This window comes from Podarcis pityusensis (genome assembly GCF_964106645.2).
Source record: "Podarcis pityusensis genome assembly, chromosome: 1".
Classification (NCBI taxonomy): domain Eukaryota; kingdom Metazoa; phylum Chordata; class Lepidosauria; order Squamata; family Lacertidae; genus Podarcis; species Podarcis pityusensis.
In genome coordinates, this window is record NC_138028.1 from 65,070,770 (window position 1) to 65,085,675 (window position 14,906).

Sequence of the window (14,906 nt, forward strand, 5' to 3'; positions counted from 1 at the left end):
GTGTGATGTTGTTGGGGCCAGTAATGGTGTTGTCCGGGTGTATGTGGCAGCAAAGTTGGCATCTGGGTTTATTGCAGGCTCTGGTGCCAGTGTCCGTGTTAAGTCTGGTTGTAGTATTATTGTGGGTTAGGAGTTGTTTAAGATTGGGTGGCTGTCTGTAGGCAATGAAAGGTCTTCCTCCCAGAGCTTGAGAAAGAGAACTGTCATTGTCCAGGAGAGGTTGTAGATCTCTGATGATGCGTTGTACTGTTTTAACTTGGGAGCTGTATGTGATGACTAGAGGTGTTCTGTTATTTTCTTTTTTGGGTCTGTCTTGCAGCAAGTTCTCTCTGGGTATAAGTCTGGCTCTGTTGATCTGTTGTCTAACTTCATCTGCTGGGTATTTTAGTTCTGAAAAGGTTTGCTGTAGATCTCTTAGGTGAGAGTCTCTGTCTGTAGAATTGGAACAGATGCGGCTGTAACGTAGTGCCTGGCTATATACAATGGACTGTTTGGTATGTTTGGGATGGTAGCTAGAGGCATGTAGATATGTTTGTCGGTCAGTTGGTTTACGGTATAAGGTGGTGTCTATGCGTCCATCCTGTATTTTTATAGTAGTGTCCAAAAAATGTATTTCTTGCATAGATTGATTCATTGTAAGGTTGATTGTGGGGTGAAAATCATTAAATTTCTGGTGAAAGGTGTCCAGGGTCTGTTGACCATGTGTCCAGATGATAAAAATATCGTCAATGTATCGCAGGTACAAGAGAGGTTTGAGTGGGTAGGAGTTTAGGAAACGTTGTTCTAAATCTGCCATGAAGATGTTGGCATACTTTGGGGCCATGCGGGTGCCCATTGCTGTGCCGCTGATCTGAAGGAACAGGTCATCACCGAATTTGAAGTTGTTGTGGGTAAGGACAAATTGGCAGAGTTTGGTGGCAAGGTCCGCTGTGGTTTTATCTGAAATGGTGTTCCTTATAGCTTGTAAACCATCGTTGTGTGGGATGTTGGTATACAGAGATTCCACATCCATAGTAGCTAGTATAGTATTGTTGGGAAGATTATTTAAAGATTGTATTTTCCTCAGAAAATCTGTGGTGTCACGTACATAGCTGGGAGCACTGATGGCATATGGTTTCAGAACAGAGTCCATATAACCGGAGACACCCACTGTAATAGTGCCAATACCTGAAATGATGGGGCGTCCTGGATTTCCTGGTTTGTGTATTTTAGGTAGAAGATAGAAAGTTCCTGGTCGAGGTTCTGTTGGTGTGTTGGTGAGGATCTGTTCTTGGATGTGTGGGGGTAACTCCTTAACAATCTTGTTCAGTTCTTTCTTGTATTTCTTGTATTTCTTGTATTTCAGGTAGATACAGCAGGCTAACAGTGACTTGCTTTTCCTGCTCCTGCACCAATTATAGTGTTTAGTTTAGTCTCCTTATTTTTTCCAGCTTCTAATATAGCTTCTAAATAGATTAAGAACCTCCGTAATAATAATAAACTGAGCCAGTTGCATATTTGGAACTGGATTGCACCCCTTCTGAAATAACAGGTTTGTAGTTTGTGGGGTAATCCTGGATGTTACTCAAGTCTCTGATAGCCTCAGTGGCCAGGCTTGCCTTTTACTAGTTGCTTTGCCAACAATGGCCATTCTTGACCATAGTGATTAATGTACTGGTAACCTCAAAACTTGGTTATTGCAACCTGCTCTTGGTTTTTGCAATGTGGGACTACCCTTGGGCCTGGTCCAAACGCTCCAGCTGCTGTGAAAGGCTGTGGTTAGACTGTTGGTGGGGATAGGCTTAAAAGCTTGCACTGGCTGTCCATGTTACCAGGTCAAGCTCTGGGTTCTTGTATTCTTTTACAATGTCATTAACAACTTGGGTCCTGGATACCCTTAGGACTGCCTGATTCCTTGTAACTCTGCCCAACCACCGAAATCCTCTGTTATTGGTTCCCTGTGACTTAGCTGCATGGCTGTGGGCTGTGCATTCAGTATTATGGGCCTAATTCTGTGGAACTTCAGGTGCTTGATGAAGCTCTTTCTATTTCAGTTGTCATTTTAAGAAAGTTTCCTGTTTTTATGAGTAATGTTAACTGAATTTATCTACTATAGAATTTTTATAATTTCTAGGTACTATGCTTAAGCAGTGTATAAATAGCTGAAATAGAAAGGAATGTGTAAAAAGATACTTAAAATCAGTTCTGTTGGTTTGTTTTAAAATGCCCCATGCACTTGGAGCTTCTTGTTATGTGGTAGAGGGACAATTCACATGAAAACCAGTTTTAAAAAACATTAAGGGACAAATCTGTAGCATGGAAGTTTCTTCTCAGCCAGTCAGATCTATGGCAAGTATTAGAGAAGTGCTAACGTGCAGCCAGAACATGAGCGTTGACTTCAGGAGACTGTTTCCTTTACCCTCTTAATGAGAAGTTGCCACTGGGTGTACATGTGCTGGGTATTAAGTCCTAATCAAAACCACAAGAAGGTGGTGCTATATGGCAAGTATCATGGGTTGCAGGAGTAACTGACATGGTGCCCCTGCCCATGTTGTCGGGCTTCAGTTGCCGTCATACTTGACCATGGTCCTGCTTCCTGGGGTTGATGGGAGTTGGAGTCTAACAACATCTGGAGGATGCCACATTGCCTACACCAGCCTTAACGGATTTGTGGATCTAGAACTTTTTGCTCAAAAAAATGTATCAGCTTTCTGAGTTTGTGTTCCCATGCAGCTTGCTTTTTCACAAGGATATATTGTATAAATAAGAACATGCTTCACTTTCTGATTGTTACTTATATTGTATGGTAGGAAAATGCAGGAGCTAATTTCTGTGGTGTCAAAATACCTGTAGCAAACAATGGGATGCGGGGTGGGGGTGGGGGGAGAATGGTCCAGGCTGTGTAGACTTTGAATAGTAACATAAGTACTGAAGCTGGGAACAATGGCTGCTATCAGAATAGCCCCATATGAGTGCACTTTAGATCTTTTGAATAAACAAAAGTTTAGTGACCTAGAAATGAATCAATAAAAAAAGCTATTCTCTATGTGACAAATTGAATAACTGAAGGATTCTTAGAGAAGCATTGAATCTAACCATCCAAGATACATTGTTTGTGAAGGTTTTCTGAAACACATTAAATCCTTTGAGCACTGTAGCAGACAGTGAGGTGTTCTGTATTTAGGTTGCTCACTGTTTACTCTCACTGAAAGTTTAGCATTAGAGGAACCAAAACACTTATTTTCTTACAGCTCCTTGTTCTTTTGGAAAACTTGAAAACCTAACATTACAAATGTGAGCTATAAAATGCAGCCTGGCTCATTTAGTAACATAGCAAATGTTATTGCTTCAGTATTGTTTGAGACCAATTGCACTGTGTTTATCTAAACCTCATCTGAAATACCGTACTTTTCTTTCAACTAATTGTTATTGATGATTATCAGTATCAAAATTATTGAGCTAATAGAAACAAATAGCTCTATCTTAACTAATAAAAAAAAAATTGCAGCTATGTCCCATTACTAATCAGAGTATCATTTCATGTTGAAATGCTGGAATCAGATTTTTTTTCTACAACAAACACTGATTATTTATGTAGTGCATTCTTATTCAGCCTTTCCTTGAAGCTCAGGACAGTGTACAGCACAACAACCCTGTGAGGTATCTTAGGCCAATAGATCATGACTGACCCAAGATCACCCAGTGGGATTACTGGTTGAGTGGGGATTTAATTATACACAAAATTAATGGGCAGGTTTCTTAACACCTGTCTGTTCTATCTGTGCTGGATTAGTTTCAATTGTTGTGTCCTGAGGATGTGGGCAGGCAGCTTGAGGAAGTATGGCCAACCACCTGCACATTTCTTAGAGCTAACTGTAGGGGGTGGATCCAGGGAGTGATCAATGCTGCACTGGAGCAGGTGGTACCGTCCACCTACAAGGAGATGGTGGTGTGTCCCCCTCTTTGGATCAAGAACTGTTCAACAGCTATTGTACAGTGGTGAACATCAGCTTTTGGGGCAAGAGAGGGTGTGGTGGTCCAGCTCCAGGCATGCTTGGAGGAAACTGATTATCTGGAGCCATTCCAGACTGGCTTCAGACCCAGTCATGGCCCTGAAACTGCTTTGGTCACTCTGGTTGATGACATTTATATGAAGCTGAATCAGGAGAAGTGGAGTGCATATTATATTCAGCTCTTTCTCTTTGTTCTACATAAATCAGGAGAGGTGGTTGATGTATAAGATGAGTGCTTGGAGGCCATGATGAGCTGGATAAAGGCCAATGAATTAAAGCTGGCTCCTGAAAATACAGACATGTTTTGTATCCAAGTTCTCAAGTCCTAGAGGTGAGGAGACTGCATGTTCTTAGATTCCTCTGGAAGGAACAGTTTCATAGCTTGTATGGGCTCAGTGGAGGCTCAGGTGGCTGCAGTGGTTAAGAGTGCCTTTTCGCGCCTATGGCTGGTTTACTAGCTACAACTCCTTTTAGACAGAGGCAACTGATTACTGCACTCCATGCTCTGGTAACTACCAGATTGGATTATTGCAATGTGCATGGAGTTGCCCCAGATTTCTAGCTGGGTTTCATTTTAAAACAGGTGCATTACCAGTTTGTTTCTGGGCCCTATTCAAAGTGTTCACTTTAGTGTTTAAAGCCCTAAGTCATGGGTATGCAAACTAAGGCCTGGGGGCCGGATCCAGCCCAATCGCCTTCTAAGTCCGGCCCATGGACGGTCCAGGAATCAGCATGTTTTTAAATGAGTAGAATGTGTCCTTTTATTTAAAATGCATCTCTGGGTTATTTGTGGGGCATAGGAATTCGTTCTCCCCCCCCCCAAAAAAAATAGCCCCCCCCCCCAAGGACTGAGGAACAGTGGACCAGCCCCTTGCTTTAAAAGTTTGCTGACCCCTGCCCTAAGTGATTGCTTCTTTTTCTATAGAACCTCCTGGGACTGGTGTTAAGATCAACAGAGAGAACCCTCATGGTAGTTTCACTACTCTCTCAGGTTTTGGTAGCCAGCCAGCATGGTGTAGTGGTTAAAGTATTAGACTAGGGCCTGGGAGAGACCAGGTTTCAAATCCCCACTCAGCCATGAAGCTCACTGGGTGACCCTGGGCCAGCCACTGTTCTTAGAGGAGAACCAGGTATGACAACTCAAATTCGTTAGGGAAAAAAGTAGGATAAAAACACAATAAATTAATTAATAAAAATAGTAATGACCTAGATGAGGACATTCTCTGTGACAGCCTCTAAGTTGTGGGATTCCCTCCCCACAACTTAGGTGCATCTGGCACTTTCATTTTACGGTTTTTGTTGCATGCTAATTTGTTTTAAACTGTTTTTAATGCTAGCGGTGCAGCAATAAAACTGCTAGCACATTTGCAAAGCTAGGCAGGGCCCAGTATGGTTTTAAATTGGATTGGGGACCATATGTTGAGATTCCTGCATTGCAATAGGGTTGAACTAGATGGTCCTTGGAGTCCCTTCCAACTCTGCAGTTCTGTGATTCTATGTTGTATTTTAAATTGGTATAACCTACCTTGGGCTCTTATGGTGAAGAGTAGGTAATGAATCACAGTATTATTATTATTCATAACAACAATAAATATCATTGTTAATACTCATGGTAGTTGAAGGGAACCTGTTGTACAGTGGTGCCCCGCAAGACGAATGCCTCGCAAGACGAAAAACTCGCTAGACGAAAGGGTTTTGCGTTTTTTGAGCTGCTTCGCAAGACGAATTTCCCTATGGGCTTGCTTCGCAAGACGAAAATGTCTTGCAAGTTTGTTTCCTTTTTCTTAACACCGTTAATACAGTTGCGACTTGACTTCGAGGAGCAACTCATAGAACGCGGTGGTAGCCTTTTTTGAGGTTTTTGAAGACTTTGGTGATTTTTGAAGCTTTTCCAAAACTTTCCCGACACCGTGCTTCGCAAGACGAAAAAAATCGCAAGACGACAAAACTCGCGGAACGAATTAATTTCATCTTGCGAGGCACCACTGTATAATAGGCTACATTCCAGCCATGCAAACGCGCATCCATCCAGGCAAGCAACATACATTATCATCATTCAGGAAACAGGAAAAATAATTGAGCAGGGGCAGAAAAGGCTAGCCTGGGGAGGGGTGTTACCTGAGCCAGTGGCGGAGCTTCATGCTCCGGCACTTGGGGGCGTGGCGTGGCGTGTCTGAGGTTCTCTGCCCCTGTTCTAAGTAGACATCCACAGGATTGTACTATACTAGTTCCTTAATTAAACTAAACATTTGACTTATTTTTTGTGGCTACATGATGCCAACAGTATACTCTGTATTTTGAAAAATTAAGATAGGTTCGTCTTTTTTAAAGAGAAAGTTTAAAATCCTTACTGCAGTCTAGAAGTAAGAACTCTAAACAAAAACAAAATTAAGGCATGTGAGTAATCATCAAATATCATTGTAATAATTTCAGTAAAATCAGGCCTTCAGTTCTAAAATCCATTTAATTTATTACCACATCCAAAAGTTTTGTTGTACTGGTAAAATTTGGCTAAAGTGGAACATCCATTACTATGGTGGTACTTCAGGTCACAGCTGGTATCTAATCCATTTCTCTTACTTCTAAAGTAGCCTAAAGTTGCCTGCAGCCTACATGTCTGAACCCTAAGCAAAGCACCAAAATATAAATGTTGGTTCAGATCCCCTTATGTCAGATTTTAATATTTAATATCTCTTACAGTTGAATTCTTAAGTTGAAGTCCCCATGCACCTTTAAAGATGCAGAAGGATTCTTTCTCTTTGTAGATAAAGAAATTTCTAACAATCTGAATTGATACAAATGACAATGTTTAGGGAAGCCACTACTTCAGAATTTAGAATGCTGAGGTCTAAAGGTGATGATAGGTCAGCTTTCAGCATGAGAGCAAGAGTACATGGTGTCACCTTTGACTAGTTTAGGAAGGCTTTTACATGATCCCATACTCCTTGAAGCAACACAGCAGACTATTTTTATTTAGGTTTTCCCCTATTATATTTATAGCAGATCCTATGATTCACAGATATATGGATATATGTATAGTTTATTCAACAGAATGCTTAAGGATCCTGATAAGAGCTCAGCACTGTTATGATGGTTAAGATTTCACATTTATTTCTCTACAGAAATAAACAAATCAAATATTTTTCTTTGTAATGACATAGCAAATTCTGGAAATTTCTGAAGCCAATGAAGATTGCAGCAGGAGTAACACTCCTTCTTAACCACTAAAAGCCACAACTGGTTAAACAGTAATTACATATCTCTAATAATGTTCTAAAGAGCTTCTTTAATAGCAATGGAAGTTGTGAAAATGGCATCCTGCTAATGGTTATGCACAATGTGGTGGTGGTGGAGCTGCTGCTGTCAAGTCTCTCATATTTTCAGAGATGTGCCTTTTATAGACTGGCCTAAAAGAAAGGCTTATAACACATGGTTCTCTAAGATTGGATCTATCCATCTGCTTGGGCTATCTTTTGGGGCCCCTGCAGTCCTGTGAATACATATGGAGCAGTATAAGCCCAATGGTAGAGGCACTGACAGTGCATAGTTGTGGGCTCTTTTGCCATATCTGTGTTTCTTCCACACCACCAAATGTGGCTTGTCATGCTAATAATGTGTGTGCTTTGTTTTTTCACAGAGGAAGATGTATACGGTATTTATTCGAATCTGTTGTTCAAGCATTTCCTTTCAGAGGGAATAGTCTGTGGACATCATTTATTTGTTGCTTCAGATAAAGAGGAGCCTGCTGATATTGTAAAGGTAAAGAAAAAAATACATCCATGTAATTATTGCTTAATATCTTCTAAGCTAGATGGTGCTAAAAGCAATCCTAAAGCCGACAGACATTCCTATGCCCTGTATGAGAACTCTGTTAGTAAAGGACTTGTGTGTTACCATACCAACCATGCCTTGCCTACTCCCTCCATGTAAAAAGTAGTGTATGGGTCAGGAGAGTATAGCGTTATTAATTACCTAAAATCTTCCTTAATACGTTACCTGTACCTTGATTAAATTCAGTAATTATAGTGATTCAGAGAAACTAGGGGTGGAGATTGTGTTGGGAAAATGGGGCAAAGAAAAGAAGTAAAATGACATCACATCTTGAGTTTGAAGTGCTTGTACTTCTCATACTAGGTACCAATGTGATTGACCAAACAGGAGCCTGAATGCCATTTTTTATGAAGCATGGGTTGGTGGCACACACGGAGTAGTGTGCGCCAATGTTATGAATTAGTTTGCCATTTTATATTGTTGTGTTGATTTGTGGGGCCTAGCTTTAGAAATAACTGAAACTAACCATATATAAATACGTATATAAAAACTTCAGTTACCAGAAGTTGAAAATATCAAATACACTTAATATCAACACATTATATCAATACTCCACAATAAGACTTATTTTAAACGTCTTTTAAAAATATAGTATTATGTAGCAAACTATGAAAAGTAGCTTTTGTACTCGTTGTTCTTCCTGGCCTTTATCACCTGAGCCTTAGGATTTGGATATTCATTGATTTCTGTTGGCCCCACAACCTACCTTAAAGAGGTAGGGGCAGCAGCACAGACAACACTGGGGAGTGTTGTTGTTGTTGTTTAGTCGTTTAGTCGTGTCCGACTCTTCGTGACCCCATGGACCAGAGCACGCCAGGCACTTCTGTCTTCCACTGTCTCCCGCAGTTTGGTCAGACTCATGTTTGTAGCTTCGAGAACACTGTCCAACCATCTCATCCTCTGTCGTCCCCTTCTTCTTGTGCCCTCAATCTTTCCCAACATCAGGGTCTTTTCTAGGGAGTCTTCTCTTCTCATGAGGTGGCCAAAGTATTGGAGCCTCAGCTTCACGATCTGTCCTTCCAGTGAGCACTTAGGGCTAATTTCCTTAAGAATGGATGCACTTGATCTTCTTGCAGTCCATGGGACTCTCAAGAGTCTCCTCCAGCACCATAATTCAAAAGCATCAATTCTTCGGCGATCAGCCTTCTTGATGGTCCAGCCCTCACTGGGGAGTACTTCTGGCTAAAAGATAACGTGGCAGCTAGCTGTGCAGCGGACACAAGTCTCAAAGAGGCCATAGAATAATGAGTCAGTAGATAGATTAGCAAAGCAGAGAAAAGGCTGGAGGAGGCAGAGTAAGGAAGCAAGAGGTGAAGGCTTGGAAAAAGGGAACAAGGAGGAAGAGAAAGAGGAAAAATGAGAAAGAAGAGAATATAGAGGATCAGAGCTGGGAAGCTTTACCTCAGTGGAGATTGAGACTAGCAGCTAGGAGGAAAATAGGGGAAGGTCTGGATCTAACAACCCCAGCGCTGCATCCAGAAAGTCTGAGAGGCAGGTCCCAGCTGTGATCTTTCGTTGTTTGAGGTAAAGGATAAGATGGTGCCCTAGTAGATTCAACATACAGAAGATGATCAGACTGGCAGCTGAATCATACTTAAACACTGATAATGGGTCACTGTGCTCTACTACACCTAAGGACAGCAGACTAACGCATGGAGTGTATGGCAGACTTCATAGCAGACACAGCTCTGACCTACAACACTTCATTCTCATTCCCATTCCTTCCACCCTCACATCTATGGCCTGAGGCTCCTACATCTCTCTGCCTAATTGTAGGGTTGCCCTGTTGAGAGGGAAATGTTTTGTTGAATATCTGTTATAAAATGTAAATTCACCTTCACTTTTGTGTCCTCATTAGGCTTTTTTCTTGAATTAATACTCTTAAACATGAACAAAAGAGGGAAAGGTTTACTGGAATTTCTGTTTACAGTGACATGTGTATCAGACATTCATTGAGCACATTAAGGGTTGATTTCATCTGTTATGCTATGATCTTTCACAGAAGATAACTCTTTCCATGGCTGTGGTCAAGCTGGTGGTATCAGAGGTTTTAAGTCTCCAAATACAAGTTGCTGGGAAACACAGTCAGGAGAGCTGTGTTGTGCTCATAACCTGCATATGGACTTCCCATAGGCATCTGGCTTCCCACTATAAGAAAAGAATGAGATGGGCTTTTGGTTTGATCTACCCTTATCTCAATAATCTGGGTTTTATTAGACAGTAGGTTTGGAAATGTTCCAATGTTACTTACTGTCACTCCATCCCAATAAACCATTGCTCCTTAACAGCATATCATCAGTTTGCAACTAATCCAGTATATGGGTGACTAACAACAAGCTAAGACAATTTATACATATGATTCACTGTAGAAATTTTTGAATTGACCTGTTTTAATTTTATGATATGTGATTGGGAGTTTCTTGATCCTATAACCAAGACAAATATTGCTGGTTCTAGGAGAGGGAAGAGATGGTTTTATAGACCATAATTATGTTAAAACTGTGTAACTAAAAGACACGTAGAACATAAAAAAGCCCCATCAGCTGCCTAAGATATATTATATTACCACCCAGCAATTTATCCATCATCCTTTGAAAACACATTCATGCCTATTGTAGTCAAAGCTTCTTCAGGAAGTCAGCATTAAGATGTAACATTGTTGAAAAATTACACCCCTGCAAAAATCCTATAGAACAATATACAGGGGGTTTTAAACAGGATATTTAAAACATTTCTCTTCAGTCACTTCATCTTTCTAACAGACAGCTGTACTGCTGCATACTAGAACATAATAAATTATAAAGTAAAAACTAAACCAAATCTTTATGTGACCTGATTACAGTGTCATGCAGAATTATTCTTCAGTATTTTGTAGAATCCAGAAAGTGTGCTTAGGAAGATACATGTGATGAGTTGTAAGTGGGACTCATTTTCATTCTAACAAGTGAAGGTTAGCAGTGTGCTTCAGTGTTATTGGTTTCATTGGTTTTTGGGTCCATTTAACCTCTGCTCAGAGGGATGCCAGTGGCACTGTGGTCTAAACCATTGAGCCTAGGGCTTGCCAATCGGAAGGTCAGTGGCTCGAATCCCCGCGACGGGGTGAGCTCCCGTTACTTGGTCCCAGCTCCTGCCAACCTAGCAGTTCAAAAGCATGTCAAAGTGCAAGTAGATAAATGGGTACCGCTCGGATGGGAAGGCAAACGGTGTTTCTGTGCGCTGCTCTGGTTTCACCAGAAGCGGCTTAGTCATACTGGCCACATGACCCAAAAACTGTCTGCACACAAACGTTGGCTCCCTTAGCCAGTAAAGTGAGATGAGCACCATAACCCCAGAGTCGTTCGTGACTGGACTTAACTGTCAGGGGTCCTTCACCCTTTAACTTCTGCTCAGCCATGAAGCTCATTTAGTGTTCGTAGCCAAATGCTATCAGCCTAGCCTGTCTTCCAGTGAGAATGCATCTCCAGCCAAGAATTTTACTAAGATTGCAATCATTATTCCACTTACCTAGGAGTAACCCCCCAGTGAATTCAGAAGGACCTCTTTTGAGTAGACTTGGAGGGAGGACTCAGGAAAGTGACCCCCTCCTTGACAAGTAATACCACATTCTTGGGGGTGGGCACTGGCTCCACAGGTTCATCTGATAGCAGCACTTCTGGGGCTGGTCCTGCATGTCCTTCACCTTCAGTTTTAGAGTCCTCATCTCTGTCATCCTGTGAAAATGAATCTGACTCCTGGTCCCAGACATTAGTCACCAGGTCTTAGTGGCCATGGAAGAGATATTTTTCGTTCATTTTAGCTTATTCATCAAAATCCATTTTAAGTCGCCTTCTCCTTTTTTCAGCTCCTTCAAATCCATGGTTTTCTTTTCCTTTCTTTCATTTGCCTAGATCAAACTTTGGCCCAGTTCAGATATAACAAGCTATGCTTTAGTGTTTTGTGAACAAACTGCACAAATAAACAGTACCCTCTTCTACTTAATGCATGTGTGAAGGAGACTGAAAGCAGTGAAACTCTGAACTAACCACCATTTCCGGTTACATCGAAACTTGGGAAACTATTATTTATTCTAACAATGTTTAATGTAAACAATCCAGGATCAAACAGTGGTTCTAATCCTCATTTGTTTGAACCAACCACCATTGAAAGACACAAGAGTTTCCCAACTATGAATGTAATTGTAAAGTTTAGTTTATTTAAAAATTAAAGCTTTCAGTCCCCTTGTGCATGGAAGAGCAGCTGAGGGGGAATACAGGAAACCAGTACAGTCCAGTACAGTACAGATTTAATGTGGTCCATTTTTATAACTCTTAACCGGTGTGGGCCTTTATTATTTTGAATGCTGTTGTATTAGCTACCATTGGTTTTTTCCACACTATTTAAAATACTCTTTCAGAAATATTATAATCTGTTAAACCTCTGTGCTGAATGACTATCATAGTGGTTTAAAATCATGTTAACAGTCTTTAATTATTATTATTTTAACTAGAATGCTTGTATAATTAAGGATTTGAGGTGACTGAAGCAAAATGGTGTTTTGTTTTGTTTTAGTTTCCTGAATTTGATAATGTTGTGATTGTTATTTCCACCTCTAGTTTTCTGCAAGCTATGGAAAGCATTTACTTACAATTGATATAATTGTAAGGAAGAATTGTTTAAGGTGTTGTTGTTTTACATTCTGGAGATGCTACCAGTAATGCTTCCAAATGGAAGCTTGGTAATATTCTTAGTTTTAACAGCAGACAGACAAAGCAGCTAGTTGAAGGTAGTGAGAATTGGTGTGTGAAAGAGGAGGGAAAGAAAGTGTGGCCCTGCATCCTATTCCCAATTCCTCTAATCCTCAGAAGCATTACCTCTGCATGGGTCCTCATTTTTAAAACTTAAAGCATTTATAGGGTTGCCATATTTCAAACAGTGAAAATCCAGACAGAAAAGTTGTTAAGCTTTTTTGGGCAAAAAAATGCAAAAAGAAATAAATGCTATTTTTATGCAAAAATGGCACTGCCAACGTGGGCTGCGATGCGTCTGGATTTTTCCTATTTCCGCACGGACACTGCTGCCGACTGCAGTATTCCAGGAATATGTCTGGAAAAATCCAGATGTATGGCAACGCTAATTTGGTAAGCATTTTCTGGAAGAGCAGACAGACTTGACTTATGTGTGTTTAACTAATGCTCAGGGTTTTCCTATTCATCCACTGTAGTCTAACTTTTATGGTAGCCAGAGTTTATCAGATTCAGTTATGTAACATTTTGAAAGCATGCACGGAATGAAGCAAGTTCTGCTATTACCAATCAAACTTATATTATCAACTAAAATGAACATTTTCTTCTTGCCCTCCCCCCCCCCCCCGAAAAAAAGAGCTACGGAGCCTATACAGTGGTACCTCGGGTTAAGTACTTAATTCGTTCCGGAGGTCCATACTTAACCTGAAACTGTTCTTAACCTGAAGCACCACTTTAGCTAATGGGGCCTCCTGCTGCTGCCGCGCCGCCGGAGCCTGATTTCTGTTCTTATCCTGAAGCAAAGTTCTTAACCTGAAGCACTATTTCTCGGTTAGCAGAGTGTGTAACCTGAAGTGTATGTAACCTGAAGCGTATGTAACCCGAGGTACCACTGTATATAGTTCAGATCACTTTGTGCAACCCTTCTAGCACTAGAGAGTAAATCATCCCCACATTATTCATAAATATGGGTATTGTAGCTTAGCACATTTTAAATCTGGATAGTGCTGCACAATGCGCATTTTCAAAGAAGTTCTTTAATATTCTGACAAAGATGGACATAGTAGAAGCAGTGTCCATGACCAGCCACCTTTGTAAAGAAGAATGAGGCCATCTCGAGTTACAGGGATTTTGGATGCCATAAAAGTTAGACTACAGTGAATGAATAGGTTAAAATCTGAGTATTAGGCAAACACCTGAGTTTGCTGTGAGTATATATGATGGTAACCTTAACTCACTTTCTGATATTTTATGTGCATGCAAAAGTATGCCATCTGTCTTCAGCCTTCTATTCCTTAATGTCAAACCGTTTCCCCCAAGTGGTTTAAATTTCAGAGGGACATTTACATTTGCGCTAAATGTATATGTGTTTTAAATATCCAACATCATTTTGAAAATGAACATTTGTGAATATAGAGCCTTTATTTAAAAAATTATCCATACATGGGTGTGTTTGGTTTTTCACTGAATAAATCCCTGTGTGTTGTTCTTATTGTGCTAATGCTCTTTATTCTATTTTACTCATACTGTGTCATTGAGATTCTCCTGATCTATCTAGGAGAATAGTGAAAGAGTAGAATAACGGGATTGTCCTTTCATATATATTTTATTATATACTAAAAATTTTAGTAGTTTAAATATAGAAAATAATAGATTTGACTTAGACCACTTACTCAAAGTCAGTTAGAAGTCATTCTTTTATTATGCTTTTCATATTGGATCAGATTGTTATAAAATGTGTGATCTTTGCTGCATATTTTGTTGTTTCTTCAGCTTGTAAACCACCTTGTGTGTAGCAATATAGAAATCTGGTATGCAACATAAAGTGAAATGAAATGAAATAATAAAAAATACTGTTCCTCATTTATCATTTAGCTGTTAGAATTTTTGTAGTTAATACAAAGATTTGAATTTAGATTCTGTTGGCTTCAGTTGGTTTAAATAAATAAAAAAGAATAGGACCAAGTCTCATTTGAAGAAATTAACTATACAATCACTTGTTTATATTAATTAAAAATAGGGCTTGACTTTGTCCAGGAAAATATATTCCTATTTTTTTTAAAAAAATTGTTGTTACTATACATAATATACTTTGAAGTAGTTCCTTTCCTAATTGCCTTTTTTCCAATGTCCTAAGTTTAAGGAACAACACTTATTTATGTATCTTTGAAAAATTACTATGTAAATATCACTTCAAACAGGAATCAATTTAGACTCATACACTTTTTAATGTGTTCTTAATCATAGCAGCAACAAAACTGCAAATGATTATTAGAACATAATAGATAATATTTAAAATTCATTTTTTTAAAAAAATGAAAGGATCAAAGAAGTTCATTTAAGAGGGATTTCACATACAGCA

The 14,906-nt window shown here is 39.8% G+C and overlaps 1 protein-coding gene across 4 annotated transcripts in view; it reads left to right on the top strand.

Annotated features, from left to right (window-relative positions):
- Positions 1 to 14,906, top strand: part of ELP4 (elongator acetyltransferase complex subunit 4) — a 149,791-nt gene that overhangs the window by 11,125 nt on the left and 123,760 nt on the right. For all 4 annotated transcript variants that reach the window (XM_080983752.1, XM_080983753.1, XM_080983754.1 and 1 more), the window contains exon 3: positions 7,630 to 7,751. In XM_080983752.1, the coding sequence (XP_080839878.1) occupies positions 7,630 to 7,751 (122 nt within the window). The remainder of the gene's footprint in view (positions 1 to 7,629; positions 7,752 to 14,906) is intronic.